The sequence below is a fragment of the Penicillium angulare genome (genome assembly GCF_028827245.1).
Source record: "Penicillium angulare strain IBT 27051 chromosome Unknown utg000004l_segment0_segment0, whole genome shotgun sequence".
Classification (NCBI taxonomy): domain Eukaryota; kingdom Fungi; phylum Ascomycota; class Eurotiomycetes; order Eurotiales; family Aspergillaceae; genus Penicillium; species Penicillium angulare.
In genome coordinates this window covers 4,689,722-4,705,315 of record NW_026623163.1, presented here as the reverse complement: position 1 = coordinate 4,705,315, position 15,594 = coordinate 4,689,722, and the positions used below count along the sequence as shown (strand labels likewise).

Below are 15,594 nucleotides of genomic sequence, written 5' to 3'. Positions count from 1 at the left end.
TTGCGAGTATCGCTGAGGAAAGTTCGAAGGGTTGTAGAGTGCATGTCTGGGGAAAGCTCTATATGGTGTGTGCTAGCGGCATTTCGGCTAAACAGTGATATGGTGGCTTGAGTAGTCCTTGCCATCTATAAGACACCTCAACGTTTATGCTAGAGTATATAGTATCGCTTGAAGTCTCCCGTCTATTAGGTTAAGGAAGTATTTAACCGAATGAATGAAGGCAGGCTCTATATTGAGGCTGTCGATATCATAAGAGTACACTAACATTGATACAACCAAAAAGAACCCATTTGCCACCCATTTAACGCCATGGTATCGAAATTTTCTATGCCATAAATCATGAAGCAAATCCCAACAAGTATTATGCGAGGAGATTCCCGAGTTCCAGTCAGTGGGGAAGTAAGCAGTCTAGTCGACTGTATGAGATAGATAAGAATGAAGATCAAAATAAAAGAAACGGGAGCAAACGAGGTTTGAAAAAAGCAATGTCCTCCCCAAGAAAAAAAAGAAACGCCGACGCAATGAATATAAATGATGTCTTCTTGTCTCCCATCTTAGCGGAATAGTCTGCGTCCGCCAACACTGCCAGAGTTCCATGTAAATGCACCTTTCACGCCTAGATTATCCATACTAAGTCCAGAGAAACCGACACCGCCCCCTTCGCCGTCTCGCTTCGATCGTCGCAATGCTTCACGCAAGTGCGCTGGCATCAGCTGTCCGCGATGGGGGTTAGGTGGAGGGCGGAATTCCCGTCGCGGACGCCTAGGTACCGGACTGGGTGCCGCAGAACTGGAGTGACCAGGAATAGGAGATGATGTAGACTTGAAGTTGCTGATAGGATTAGGAGAAGGTTTTGATTGTGACGGGTCAGGAGATTCTTTCTTGATCCCATTGCTCATCGGAACAGGCGTTCCTGATGGTGTCGGCGTAGCTGGTTTCGACTGTGCAGCAGCATGGGCATGGGCTTCGGCTTTGATCTGTGCAGCTTTCTCGGCCGCGGCTTCTTCAGCATCAAAGGCAGTACGGGCAGCTAAGTCATGTGCATCTGCCCATTCAGCCTGAACTGTTCGCGCTTTTTCAATCATTTCACCCGCGAACACCTTAGTGAAACCATTGACAGTAGTCACCACGCTAGCTGGGACGGATTGCGAGAGCGCATGGTTGACGATACGACGCAGAGATTCTTTGCGCAGCTTCGCCCGCTTAAATAAATCATATCTTTCAGACTGAAGAGGATTGAATGCATCAACGAGGATCCTTTTGGAGAAAAGAAAGGTTAGTGATCATGAACATGGCAGCGTAGAATAAGGAGAAGTGGACATACGCAAGATTCTTCTTCTCAGCCTCCGTATCTGTAGCTCCTTCCTCCCGACCCAAAAGCTCTCCCTCGTCATCATCGTCGTCTTCGTCGTCCCCATCATCACCTCCTCTTCCACCGCCGCCTCCGCCGCCGCCGCCGCCGCCCCGTACAGAGCCCTCCGCATCCGCGGAGCCAAATCGACCCGCATCACCGGTCTTTGTACTCATAGCGTCATCACGGTCGCGCTCGCGCTCCTTATCAGCCTTGCTCTTCCGCCCGCGCTTCTTAGACCGCGCCGCAGAAAAAACGCCATCTGCGCTCGTTCCACCAAGACTCCCAGTATAACTACCCGTTACGCTGCCTGCATCGCTCGTTGGGCCGAAGCTGCGCTCCGAAGCATCGAGGTTTGCTGGGAATGAAGTCTGCCGGAGAGGGTGCATGCGCTGCTTTTTTCCGGTGGGTAGAGAGGCGGTCGAGGAGATGGAAGGGCGTTTGAGGGGGTTGGTTGGGGTTTGGTATGGTGGTGGTGACGACATTTTGGGAGAGCTTGATAGGGGATGCCTGAAAGGGTGTGTTGTTGGGAAGAATTCCAGGGTAATGATTATAATACGATTCCAGGCGATGAGGAATTATTCACAGATGATGCGCCTGGGAATTATCGTGTGGGGGTGAAGTGAAGTTAAGAAACTCGCACGCGATTGATCTCGAGTTAATTTGATCGGAGATGCAACTGCTAAGTCCATGGTGGTTGACCGCCTGCCTTTTTAGTAACATATAGTGAACGCCTAGAACCTCTCAAAGAACTGAGGATTTGTAGTCAACGCGAGATTAGTAAAGGGTATGATCAGGACTTTTTTGGCATTCTATAGATATATAGGAAATAAAGCTTAAGGTCTTTTCAAGTCTAGCCTGATAACTTGCGCGTCGACCTACATGAATATGAATTTTGTGCGATCATCTCGCCAGTCTGAACACGGAATGATATACTGGTCTTCCAGCCAGCAGTTGATGGTTCCCTAATAAATATTGGATGTCTGTCTAGAATCTAAAAAGACAATAAATATTGACGATATAAGAGCACCAATAACCGCATAGCTACTCAGTGGGAGCAGGATGTGACCATTGCCTCTTAAGAAATTAGACTCAGCTGGAAGTGAGGCGGGCACTTGAAGATGTAGAGGTCATAACTAAAATGAAAATAAAGCGGGGGAAAGGATTACGCAGGCAAAACTCAATTCGACTATGTGAAATGAAGGATAGAATGAGTAATCACAGAAATAATAAAAGCATCGCTGCACCATAGACACAGAAAGATACCGAGGCGCTTGAAGCATATGAATGCAACGCTGTGTACTATGAAATGTACTGCAAGCCAAAACGGAAAGAGACGTGACTAAAAGAAAAAGATGCAAAACGACAACGGCGAAATGAAAACGATAAAAAATAATAATAAAAGGCCGACTGTGCAACATCCCAACGCATACTTACGAGCGCAGTCAACGGGAAGTTACGGACGAGAGAAGGGTAGGCCAGCAATGCTAGACCTTAGAACTTCTCACCAATCCGGGGTGCCCCCCCTTTCCAGTCGTTGCGCTCGTAGTAGCGGAACACAAGGTCGTATCCATTCAGGTCGTGGACAATACGGTCCACGCGACGGTAGCCTTCAATATGCTCGTTCTTGGGATCGCGGCGCATAGCTTGACGCTGCGCATGCACTTCGTGGAAACCACTGGGATCGCCGTTGATCTCGTCAATGCTAGGCTTAGTTTCAAACAAAGTAATGCTGAAACGGCCAGGCTTGAAGATGTCAACAACTTGCCGAATGATGTCGGCAGTTGTCTTGCCATTCTGCGAGTGCGGTACATTGGTCTCGAAAGAGGCGTACGAGCAGTGAGGCTCCGGTGTCACATGCACGGTGAAATAGTGAGTCGGAGCCTTGCCGTCCGGAGCAGGTACGACACCATTGGCTGAGAAACCGCAGGGTGTGAACAAGTACGCATCAATACGCGCATCTGGGAACTTACTCTTGGGGTACACATCGGAGAGGCCGCAAGCGTCAGAGACAACGGTGCCAAGAGCATGACCTTCGGTGGTCAACTCAGGTGGCAAGACATGGTCACTAGGAACATCGGGGTCATCAAGGTTGGAGCCATTGCTGAAGACATCCACATGCTCGATGCCATCATCCTTGCCGGAGTTGTGGTACTTCTTCTCAGCATCGGCGGCAGCGTTGTCCAGATAGAATTGCTTGGCATTGTCCTCGTCCAAGTCAGTCATTAGGACCTCCAAAGTCTCATCGTACTCGTCACAGCTAGCAACTGGCGCATCCTTGGGAAAGCTGATAATCTTAGTCTCGGTTTCATTGAAGCTGATTTCTTCCGCAGGGCTGGCGGGCGGCGTAAGCATAGTATGAGGCTCAGTTAGGTACAAGTACCAATGCTCTCCATTCATTTTGCCAATCATGTAGGCGCTTCCATTAAGGAACAGCTTGTCCATATTGCGAACTTCATCACGCCAGCTGCGGTGGGGACCACGTTGGCGATCAGGGAACAAGTAGTTCTTGCGGCTATAGAAGACTCGATAGGGAGCGGCAGCGACTGTGATACCACGAGAAGGCGGGGCAGTCGCACGCGGAAAGCCTGCAAAAAGAGTGGCGATTTCCAAGATGCGAGGAAGGCCTGACAGAAGAGTCGTGGTTCCGCACGTTTTGAGAATTAACTTGTGGGGCCAGACAAACATGCTAGACTCAGAGAGGAGGTATGCATCCACATCATCGGAAGATACCACTGAAAGAACTTGACAATTGACAAGATCCAGCATATCCTTCCAAATCTCAGCCGGCACTTTCTTCAGGCCCTCCGGGCCTGCAGTACCGAGTTCATTGGCAGATGGGGCAAACCACACCTCTAACAGCTTCTCGGGGCCTTGAAAAACAAAGTTAGCATAATATTCCAAATAAATAATATATGATATTAAAACAACCACTGACCTTCAAAGGCATTTGAAGAGTCGAGATCCTGAGTGGCCTCATAATTGATGGTAAGTGAAGGCGTCCCGGCGAACGAGGACGGCGACTGGGTGTAATTCTGGGGAATGCCGACGTAAACCATCTCCGGAGAATTTATGCAGCCGAGGCTATTGAACTTTCGTGGAGAATATTGTTGAATGGACTGAGGTAAAGTTGTGACGTGAAACCGACCACGGGTATGGTTGAAGACAAAAAGGCTTTAGAAGCACTGTCTACTTACCCAGACGAACAGGGGGCAATGCCCGTCTGAGAAGAGAAGGCCCTTGGACAAAAAAGAACTGGACAGACCAGGCAGTGAGGGAACCCTTAGACTTAAAGGGCTGCTAAGGGGGCAGAAAGGCGAAGGAGAGGAAGAAGATGGTACAAGGAATATTGACTGTCAGTCCGGTACCCTCGCTGGAAGATACCGATACCGATCAAAGTATCGGGTCTAGCAGACGAGAGTATCTGCTTTAGGAAAGAGGTATTGAGAAAGAGTTGTTGTGGGTGTGAGTCGCGTTATCGCGGCCTGGTACAATATCACAAGTCAGCGAAAGGTTTCCGAGGGAAATGGACGGACAACGCAAATTGGGGAAAAAAGTTAAAAAAGAAAGCCAGCAAAAGTCAATGGTGCCGAACTCAATGAGACGTATTCAGACATCACTCAGATATCACTCAAAGAAGAAACACAACAAAAGGTTTATTGTTTCTGCCTTGTTTGCCATAACCAAAAACTTGAGGTCCGATTGGGCCGCCACGATTGAACCGAGAGAAGAGAGATAAAACATACTTAGCAGGCTTAGAGAGAAATCGCAGAAGATCCTTTGGGCTCATGAAAGGCAGACAAGGAAATTCAGCTTAAAATTGCACGATGTCGCGCGAGGCCACAATCATGAGCATGAGCAGAGGGGGGGGTTGAAAGTCGATCAAGACCAGTCAAACTTGGACAATGCCCGAGGAGTGCCCGAGATAAGAACAATAATGACTCAGTATCGAAATGGACCGAGTCTACTTCCAGTGTAAACACAAAGAAGTGTTATGGGGGTTGTTTTTTTTTCAGACCTCAAAGAGGAGGGGCAACAGTCTGGTGAAAATTATCAGTGTAAAAGAGGCGGTTTGGTTGGTAAATGCGCGATTTTGTCTGTGGGCCCGTGTTGCTGTGGGGCAGACGGAGCAAAATCTGTCTGACATCAGGGAACAAGTCCTATTAGTTTCTTGGTATTCAACAAGTCACCACGCCGCTGCATTGGGACCAACAAAAGATGGGGGGTAACACACCGACAGATTGGCAATTGTAGGATCGAGTAAGATCGTCGAGAACGACGTCTGAAAGGTGGGTTGCAGAAGAAAAACGCTGGAAGTAAAAAAAGAAAAAACAGTTAATCTGGGCACGAGGGCGGTAAGGCCCAGCAGAACCCTGATGTAACTAATCCAAATGCAGTAAGCGCCAAGGATTTTCGGGATCGACAGGGAAAGAAGGTACGCTACGGAGTATACTAGCCCCTCATCAAATACCCCATCTTATAAAGAAAGAAAGACGGCAGAATTTCTATCAAGAGCCCTGGAAAACAGGTGTATATGTATACATTATACATTAAATTAAATGCATTGATATACTAGAAAAAACTCGTACCTATTTTTAAATGTTAGTAATAAGAAGCTTGGAATATCAATTGCCGCCCTCCAGTCAGCGGGGGACTCGAGTTCGATTCCCGATCGATGCATATCTTTTTTTTCCCACTCTATCTTCTGGACTTCGGGTTAATTTTTCTTTTTACCCTCGATATGTTTTTTTATTAGTCAATAGGGAAAGCGATATTAAAAATAGGTGCTAAGCGGCTGCGGCCTCTTGAACACATATGGAAACCCCCTGGACAGCGAACTTACCAAAACTTCCAAGGTACATTACATCAACTTGAATTGATAGAATAGAACAAGAGATAGAGCCCAAGAAGATGGTATCGTTGAGAGAATCAATGAGAACTTCTAAGGTTGCAAACAAGGATGAAAACAAAATATATTCTACATTCATAGGTGATATGTGGTGCCAGTGGTTATGCGATCTGATCTCCAGGGCTCATGTCAAACTATGTTTACTAGTTTATAGTATGAAACCAAGTTAGTTGAAAGGGTGCATCGTCTTGTCAACTTGAAGATGGATACTTTTCTAGATCAAAACATCAGAAATTCAATATGTAATAGGTAGCCCTAGAGATTCAGATTATGATATTAAATAGCCCTGGTTTACTTCCAGTACATGACGGTATCTATTACAATAGCCGGAGAATTACACACGTAGTGGGAAGCCAGCCTAGTAACGGAGAAGGTGCTTAAAAACATTTATTTAGAGTGCTCACACCTTAACCAGGACCAAAGCTCCCCAGATTAGTGAAAGCTTCGTTATCTGTCATTGCGCTAGACATTTAAGGATCAAATCCCGCCCGTTTCCCCAGAAATATGCCTGTTTCATAACGCCATAAGAATCCAATCTTGACAATCCTGCTGTACATTTTGGACAAGAAAAAAAAAACAACAAAAGTAAGAATGCTAATGATCAAAACTATCATGCTTCCAAGATTAGGTGGGCCAATCGAATTTCAGTAGCCTCAGCAAGCTTGGTAGTGATCAGGCTACCGATCTTCTCATTCAATTGGGAACGGAGATCATCACTCATGAATGCAGGATCTCCATTGGTAAGCGATGTTTGACTGTCACGGAGAGAAGCCAGGACAGCAAGCAAAGCAGTAAGAACTCGCTCGGCTGCAGGTCTACGAGCAGAGTCTTCGAGACCTTCGCTAAGTAGATCGGAGTACAAGCGAAGGTTGCGGATCATAAGCACACGAACGGCATCGGCACCACCCACGGCCTGCATGCCAATCACTGCACCATAATGGGTGTTGAAAGGTTTGGTGGGATCTAGCCAGTTCTTCAGACATGAACGCACAAGACGGGGCTTGAGCATATGAGACGAGTGGGAGTATTTGTTCGAGATGAAACCAAGAAGTGTAGCAGCCAGGTCGCGAAGAGCGAATTGGTCAGTCACATCAGCTGCTCCACCAAGTTGGCGACCAATTAAACAAGTCAGAATAGCGGGGACTAAAGAAGCAATCTGCATGAAGTTAGTAAACCAAATGTCGCAAAAGTGAAGACAACTGAGTATACTTACGTATGGGTCAACGTAGAGGGACTGGTTCTGGACGAGCGCCTCGGCCATGCGCATCACCTGAGTCAAGACAAAAATATCGTTGAGGCAGTGCGTGACCTTTTCGGAAATGAATTGGACGAAATAAGGTACCAATTGGTGGAGACCTGGGTCATCGTGTAAACTGGAATAACCCGAGGTTCGGTAATCCTCACTCGTCTCATCCAAGAACGCACTGCAGACCTTCTCGAAATACAATGTCAACTCCTTGGATAGCACGTGCTTGACCAGAGGCTTCACTTCCACATCGCCTGTACCGCTCATTGCTGCTAATGTGGAGTTGGCATTGGGGCCCTTCGAGACTAATTCGAGGTTTCGAGAGTCTGCGGCGGTAGGATTTTGAGGGATCGACGGTTGGACGCCTTCAACAGCGAGCCAATGGGCTAGCGAAAAGGATTAAGTGAGATAATGGTCGATAAAATAAGGTTGTCGGTATTCTTACCTGTGAGGGATACTTCGCGAGGAACCTTTGGCAACGGGGCATTGATTAATTTCTCAAAATCCACCTCCTCATCGTCAAGGTAGAACAACGGTTGACCGGGGCCAAGTGATGCTTCTCCAAAGCGCAATGGTCGGAGGGACTCGTATCCATAGAGGGGCTCTAGGTCCAGGTTTCGGAGAGCCTGGGAGATATCTTGTGTGGTCAAAACAGTGCGCTTTCCATGGCGCATGCACTTGAGAGCTTCTTCCAGTACTTGCGCGACTCGATATTCCACATCGCGTGAAAGGTTCTCCGTTACGTCTGTACTTAGATTTATGAGGCCAAGCGATTCGGCGACATCGCGGATATTGTCTGGGTTCCAAACAGACGACATGTTGAAGGATTCACCGGCCAGGCGTATGCGGCTAGGTAATTCGTCGCTAGGCTTAGCGTGAGACTTCTCCGCGTCGAAATCAGGTCAGGGCGTCGATGGTGCCTGACGGGGTTGGATTAAAGGATGAAGCTCGGGGTACGGTAAAGCTCGGGTTTTGCGCGCGGTCAGGCCTGGTGATTCTCTTGCAGATGTCCCGTTGCACGTGAGGCGATATTTTCTCACAGATATCCCATTCCTTCAAATATCTCAGTACTCGAAGGGGATTGAATAGAAATTTGGTCGCGGTGAATGTGTCGCGAGCTAGAGGGGGCATTGGCAAGAAAGGAAGCTTGTCGATAAGGAAATGAATGGGTGCGCAAGTGGTGTCAATGCATCACCGTATAACATTGTAGATGAGATGAGAGACTAGCAAGTGCATCATAGTACGAAATTTGAACGATTATCATTCGATTAAGCCATTATTCTGAGATTACTTTCATTATTTACTTAAAATTTTGTTTAAATGACCATGCTTTTTGATTAGGAGCTAAATAAACATTTTGGTCAAAAAACAATGAGACATGAAATGGCTAAAACGAGAGGGCAGACTTCGGGTATCACAATAGACTAGGGGATCCAAATCAGCGCGCAGTTTACTTGGCTTCCTCGGCACTCTCAGTGGGCTTAGTCTCCTTCTTGGCTTCTTCTTTGACCTCCTCCTTGGGGGCCTCCTCCTGCTTGGCCTCTTCCTTTGCGGGCTCCTCCTTAGCAGGGGCATCAGTAGCAGCAGCAGCTTCAGTGACAGGCTCAGCAGTTTCGGCAGGCTTGTGATCCTTAGTCTCTGCCTTGGGCGCCTCATCCTCAACAAGGGGAACTGAACGCGCCTCATCCTTTAGCTCAGCGCCCTTTCCACCGTAGTTCTTGGGAATCTTCTCGGCAATCGCAGCGGGGAACTCGCGAGCGAGATTGGCTCCGTTCGAGATGGGGTGGAATTTGCGAGTGGTGTTGCGACTCAAGATAAGCTTCATCGCTGAAAACATCCAGCCCATGATAGAGGGGACGTTGACGAAGAACTTCTCGCGCAGCAGCTCAGGGTAGGCAGTGGAGAAAACATCAATGGTCTTCTTGGTGGCAGTGCGCACGACAGGATCCATGCGGAGGAACTTCACATTCATATAATCGTGCACCTGGATCATCATATAGGGATCCTTCTCGCCGTCGTAATCGATGACTGTGGTAGCATCCTTCAGCTTCAGGTCCTGGACAGCGAGTTCCATAAGGGCGGCACGCCACTTGACGAAGCTGTTGTATGTTAGCGCGTGTTCATTACGGGCATTCAAAAAGAGTCGTATAACTTACTCGTCAGAGTCCGAAAAGGTGGCGCTCAGATCTTTGACGGCACCGTAGATATTCCAAGTAAAGACGAGAGGACGACCATCCTGCTCGTAGGTTGTCAGGTATCCCAGACCACCGTACTTGCTGGTGCTGTACTTTCCAGAGTTGATAAGCTCCAGAGGGTTGGTAGCCTTGCGCCATTCCAAAGCTTTGCGAAGCTGCTCCTCCGCAGCAGAGAGGTTGCCCTCATTTGCGCGCAGGAACTTGATCAGCACATTGACAGTGGGGATATCCTCGCTATCCTTTAGAGTCACTCCCCACATTTCAGTGTGACCGGTCTTAGTGAGAATCTCGGGAAGGTGCTCGAAAAATTGGCCGAGGGAGGGAATGCTGGTCAAGTACGCGGGCTTCGTCTCCTCAGGCTGAGCTGGCTCAGGCTCGGTAGTAGTGGCCGCAACAGTCGCATCTTCGACAGGCTTCTCCTCGTTTTTGGCGGATTCAGCTGCGGGTTCAGCTGTAGCGGGCTCTTCGGTCTTGGGAGCCTCCTCTTTGACAGCTTCTTCCTTGGGACCTTCTTCGGTGTTATTGTTGTCTGTCGCCGAGGTAGCAGGAGCTTCAGTGGGCTTATCAGTAGCCACAACTGCCTCGCCAATCCGGGCAGGCTCGGGGGTCTGTTCAACAGGCTTGTGGTCTGACATGATGAATTGTCACTGTGATGGGATCAAAGAGGGAAGGATGGAGAAGAGAAAAGTCCAAAATAACTTTCAGGGGGTAAAAAAAAAGAAGCGGCAGGGGCTTAGCTCTCTTGTCAATAAAAGTCGGGACCACTTATCAATCGTTGGCCCACTTCTTGTCCCCACCTGTCATCCGGCCCTGCACGACATGAGATATAAGCAGGCAGTTATATGTATAAGTAAAATCTGGAATTGATAAACATGGTTAAACATTGACTACTCATATAAAATATAGTAACTAATGACAGCTAAAATGATGGTATATACCTATACTGGTTCATAATTAGGTTCATTTGGCTTCGGAAAAGACATCGAAGTGATCGGCAGGGACCCGATCCTAACCGTGGAAAGTCTAGACCTTGCAATCCCGGCAGGTAAACATGATGCATCAACTGGCTTTGCTTTTTGTTTTTATCCGGCGTGCAGATCAAAATCATTAATAGTATCCATTCATTTGCACGAGCTAGAATGATAAGTCAATATCAATGCTCGAAAGCTAATTATCAGACTTCCAGCTGATGCTCTTAAGTATACTGATAGCTGAAGTTGGGAGGATGCGACGGAATAGACAACGCGCATGATGGAGGCCAAATCATTACAGAGAGCGGTCACATGTTACCATGCAGAGTGGGAATGTTAAAAGAGGCATATCCCCCCTGATTCCATACCATGGCCAATTCTAACATTCCATTCGTTCAATAGATACAACACCTTTAGATCACTCTTCTCCACCGGTTCCGCCGTCATTAACTTTCACACAAAATGGTGCGGCCCTTGTAAAGCCATCGCGCCCCAATTCGAAGCGCTGAGCCAACTAAATGACAACACATGCTTCATGAAGATCGACGTCGATGAAATGCCAGATCTAGCTGCAAATTTTGGGATAAGTTTCACGCCGACCTTTGTGGTATTGGGAAATGGCTTGGAACGCATTGATAAGCGCGTGGTTAGGGCCGACTCCAGGGCATTGCAGGCCATATTTCAGGCCTTTAGCAACTCCATATACCGGGATCTTGAAAACTCACTGGGATGGATTCGCCTCTTGCGCAGCGATGGTCGCCATGATAGTACTGAGTTTACTCTAGTTCATTACCCGATCAAGGCATTATTGTCCATTAGATGCAAGGCCTTGTCGTACAGATGCGGCGAAAGAATGCCTACGGACTTTACTATTCATGTGAACAATCGAGCTATACAAATTTCCGGGAAAGTCTCCGAGGCACTCAATAACATGTTCTGACTTGGGATCTTTGGGCCCGGACTCATTTGGATAGATAAGATGTGTGCAATAAATCAGGATAATGAACAGAGGTTAACAATCAGGTGAAGATGATGTATGAGATTAATACCCAAGCCAACCGCGTTGAATTTTGGCTAGGACCTGACTACAACAACACGGCGAGCCTAGCGATGACATCTTTGGAAACCATCGCTTTTTTTGCCCGTGAGAGAGGATCTGCATATCCCATACTGGGAACTGGGAACAGATGAGTCATGATACTAATCTCCGCTACTATCTCGCCCCATTTCATGTTATGTGGGGAACCATTTCTATCCTCCATCATAGAAGAGAAGAAGTCATCAAGTTTCTCGCCTGCTACAGACCGCTGCAGACGTGTTGTCACGCGATTATAGATAATTCCATTTCAATCAGCGTCTAGGCTCCACATACGACGATAAGCAGATGAGACCATTTTGCTGACTCGCTTCAAGGTGGGGAACCAGTCGTATGTTCAGACAAGTTGGTATGAAACACGGCCTGTGGCAATTGCAACCTTAAACTCTCATTCCTCCAGATTCTTCAATGCATAAGCACTCGGAAGAAGATTTCTTTTCCGAGCATGATTCTTTTTATCCACTACATCTGCGAGGTGGGAATGGGAACCTGCTGTCAGAGTAAAAGCGATCCTTTACGCAGGCTGTGCCGTGTCAGTAGATGGCTTTGAGAGCATTAAAATCGGAGTAGGAGAGATAGTTTGACCGATGCGAACGACTGGGTGTTTTTTATGAGCTTCGTATAAGTATGGTAAATCAGATATGCCATTGAGGACCTTGGAAGTATTTGATAATAGGTAATATGAAGAAGTATGAAACTACCAAGGCACCTAGCGCGATATCGTACATCTTGAAAAGATGAATAGAATCGAGATAAGTATGAATAATGATGAACCTTTAGTTGAACTGGAGTGCGACGCATAATTGTTGTACTTATGTATAGAAAATCTTGCTCAGGTGATGACTGCGGACAATATAACCTTCTTCAAATCCATACAAGAGCTTCGCCAAAATCTTACAACTGTGGTTTAGCGTTATGAAGATGTGCTTTTGTACAGTATGCATAAAAGAATAGCTAATATGGCTCGACCGTATCCCGAAAAGGTAATGATCAGCTGCCGATATTAGAGGGGCCATCTTGCACGAATTAAGGATCAGCACGTCAGCAAGTGAGATCATTAGTATGTCAAGCTGCATCTCCAAGTTCTTGTTTCTATGCATAACCTCGTTTCGTTTTCCCCGCTTCGCTTCTACTTACAAGTCTGGGTTTGGTAGCGCTCGGCGAATTTACATCCTAATCTGGTTAAAACCATATCATCACCTTAACCTTATTTGACACTTTTTCAAATACAAAATTCAATCCAACAGTAAGCTATTGGTGAATGTCCTCCGGGTTTAAATCGTCTACCCAAATTACATGGAAATGATGATCAAGCTTAAGAGATGTTCCCCGAACTTACCCCGCGGGGTCAACTTCTCCGTATCTAGACTAGACAGCGGACAGGCTTATACAGGAGGGCTATCCTAGCCTAGCACAGCCATTATTGGGCTGCTTCTGGCGGCTAGATAAAATTAATCTAGGAGTTTGAGAGATTTTTATGACGAAAAATCATGCTTCGAGAGAAGCCTTTATGGCCACCACCACAGGCTGCCATTTTTGGTTGTGCTTATCTATGTTGGCGTGTGGTTGCTCTATCTACTACTTCGATCGCTTGTAAGCGTTTAGCTCGTTAACCCTGTTGCATATACCCGGAGGCTTAAATGCACTCGTAGTAGTGGCTTTTACGAGGTATCCTTTGGCCAATTCTTTACTGAAATTATACGGCTTTTTTTTATTGAAAATTCATTTGAACATATTCTAATCTCCATTCTAGGACCTTCAGAAACCAAAAGAATATACGACTGAAAGCCACCAGGAATTTAAATGAGTCACGGGTAAATGATACTCCATGTTGGGTCGGAGCTCAAGGAAATGCACCATGAGCCTCCGTACTTTGAATCGGTTGAAACTCGCGTGGACGGCAGAGGATGTCCAGACAAGCGAATGCAGAGCTGGATCTGAGCGGGAGGAGAGAAAGACTTCGCTAGGGGAATATACAGGATGAAAACGCAGGATGAAAATCATCAATACAAATACGTCTCAAAAATGGAGAAAATTGGATCAAACGCGTTGCACACAAGATCAAAATCCACTCAGGCTATTGTCCTCCGGCGCGGAACTGCTGAGGGATCTGAGGAACAGCGGGAGGAGGACCGGGTTCGGCCTCGTCTTCATCTTCTTCCATCTCATCCAAAGTCTCGGGGTGACTGTAGGTGACAAATCAGTAAGAATGTTTTGAGGTATATTTAGAATATTAAATTTGGGGATACTCACGCAAGTAAGTCTTTAATGTTACTCATCTCATAGTGTTGCTTGCGTTGCTTCTCAAATATACGGTGCTTTTCCCTCGCCTCTTCCGTGGACAACAGACCATCGTCGCCGTCCTCACCGTTGGCGTCGCCGCCAACATGAACATGTTTCTCACCCTTCTGAGACTCATTGCTCATGCTGCGTTGACGGTAGATGCGTGGATCTTCGGAAAAGCCAGTGACTGCCTGTTGAGCCGCTTCCGATTCACCGAGCTCGAAATCGGGAATGTCATCCTCCGAGACACCCTTCTTGTGAGGGGCCTTTGGATGATCGAGTTCGTCAACCATGATATCCTGCGCATCGATCAAGCTCTCCTTAGCTTCTTCGAGGTGCATCTCGTCTTCATCTTCGGCCGGGTCGTAGTGCGGGGCATAAGGAGTCTTCGGCTCGTCAATCTTCATTTTTGCGGTCCGCTCTTGCTCAGTTAGATAGAGGTTGGCTTCGTCCCACTTCAGGCGGGGAGAGTTCTCGTCGTGGTCACTTGTAGAAGAGTGTCGGCGGTCCAAGCTACCGGCCTGGGTATTAGACGAGGAGCGACGTCTAGGGCCGGCATTCACCAGAGTGTTTTGGAGAGTAAGTTCCTTTGTGTCGGCAGTCTCCGGAATAGGCGGAATAGCGCGGGGAGGGCTGATCGATTCAGTGACAGGCACGTTTTGAAAGGAGCGAGAGTTCTTGAGGATGCCTACGATCAAAGAAAAGATTTGTGGTTAGTACGGGAGGGGTTTTTTTTTCATGGTCCAGCTCACGGGTCTGAGTGACGACTATATATAGAGAAGCTGCTTACTTTTAGGCCGGGTGTGTACATCGTCGGTGCTGTGAGCCTTAGCTGGCATACGCTGTGTAGTCGCCATGATGGGTTGTGGATTATGGAAGTTGTGAAAGTAAATGTTCCGTCCGATTTTCAAGTGGACGTGGAGTCAAGCTCTTATGGAGGGGTAGATTGGGTGGGCTATCCGCAGCGGTATCAGATGAAAGGAAAAATCCCGAGTCAGTGTCGCGGGATGCAGGCACGCGAAGCCACGAAAAATGTTATGGTTGGTGGGATCTTAATAGACAGGGCTTTTCAATAAGACAAGGAGTAAAGTGAAGTATGAATTAATAGTCATCCGAGGCATTTGAGGTCATCTGGGCAACTATTTGATTCAAGGGCGGCACGTGGGGCTTGATGACGTCGGGTGTCTGCAGTCAATGTTGCTGCCCAGGCGATGATTGATGCCTGATTAGTGCCTTGGAATGTTTATTGGATGCCTTAAAGTAGACACCTTAGTTGACTACTTCCCCGTTCTCTCTGTATATAATTGGAGTTTTGAGCCTCAAAAAACCTTTTATCATTTTGAAATTATTCTTATAGCCCTCTCTACGTCTGTTGTATTTCGGTAATGATAATCGATACTAGAAAATGGGAGACCTTTTGCTTCCATCGTTTATGTGGAAAAGAACAATATGTCTCATCTCTTGTATCTAATAAAAACGAACGAAATAATTTCTATCTACAAATCGAGCTTTAAATGATGAGGGCTTCAACCTTGCTAATTAG

At 47.1% G+C, this 15,594-nt stretch overlaps 5 protein-coding genes across 5 annotated transcripts; all 5 read right to left on the bottom strand.

The window, feature by feature from the left end:
• Positions 1–554: 554 nt before the first annotated feature.
• Positions 555–1,836, bottom strand: N7478_005639 (transcription initiation factor TFIID subunit 11 family protein; the record flags this gene model as incomplete). The annotated part of the gene is made up of 2 exons (XM_056921853.1): positions 555–1,257; positions 1,325–1,836. 2 exons carry the CDS (start codon positions 1,834–1,836, stop codon positions 555–557), a joined length of 1,215 nt encoding a protein of 404 aa, XP_056779890.1.
• A 1,009-nt stretch (positions 1,837–2,845) lies between these two features.
• On the bottom strand, positions 2,846–4,410 carry N7478_005638 (adenosylmethionine decarboxylase SPE2; the record flags this gene model as incomplete). Its single annotated transcript, XM_056921852.1, has 2 exons — positions 2,846–4,224; positions 4,290–4,410. 2 exons carry the CDS (start codon positions 4,408–4,410, stop codon positions 2,846–2,848), a joined length of 1,500 nt encoding a protein of 499 aa, XP_056779889.1.
• Positions 4,411–6,870: 2,460 nt separating this feature from the next.
• Positions 6,871–8,324, bottom strand: N7478_005637 (TATA-binding protein-associated factor TAF6; the record flags this gene model as incomplete). The annotated part of the gene is made up of 3 exons (XM_056921851.1): positions 6,871–7,416; positions 7,474–7,892; positions 7,952–8,324. 3 exons carry the CDS (start codon positions 8,322–8,324, stop codon positions 6,871–6,873), a joined length of 1,338 nt encoding a protein of 445 aa, XP_056779888.1.
• Positions 8,325–8,956: 632 nt separating this feature from the next.
• Positions 8,957–10,336, bottom strand: sfh5 (CRAL/TRIO domain protein; the record flags this gene model as incomplete). The annotated part of the gene is made up of 2 exons (XM_056921850.1): positions 8,957–9,605; positions 9,663–10,336. 2 exons carry the CDS (start codon positions 10,334–10,336, stop codon positions 8,957–8,959), a joined length of 1,323 nt encoding a protein of 440 aa, XP_056779887.1.
• Positions 10,337–13,845: 3,509 nt separating this feature from the next.
• On the bottom strand, positions 13,846–14,908 carry N7478_005635 (PP1-complex regulatory subunit GLC8; the record flags this gene model as incomplete). The annotated part of the gene is made up of 3 exons (XM_056921849.1): positions 13,846–13,954; positions 14,022–14,739; positions 14,842–14,908. The coding sequence occupies 3 exons, from the start codon at positions 14,906–14,908 to the stop codon at positions 13,846–13,848; spliced, it is 894 nt and encodes a 297-aa protein (XP_056779886.1).
• Between the last annotated feature and the right edge of the window lie 686 nt (positions 14,909–15,594).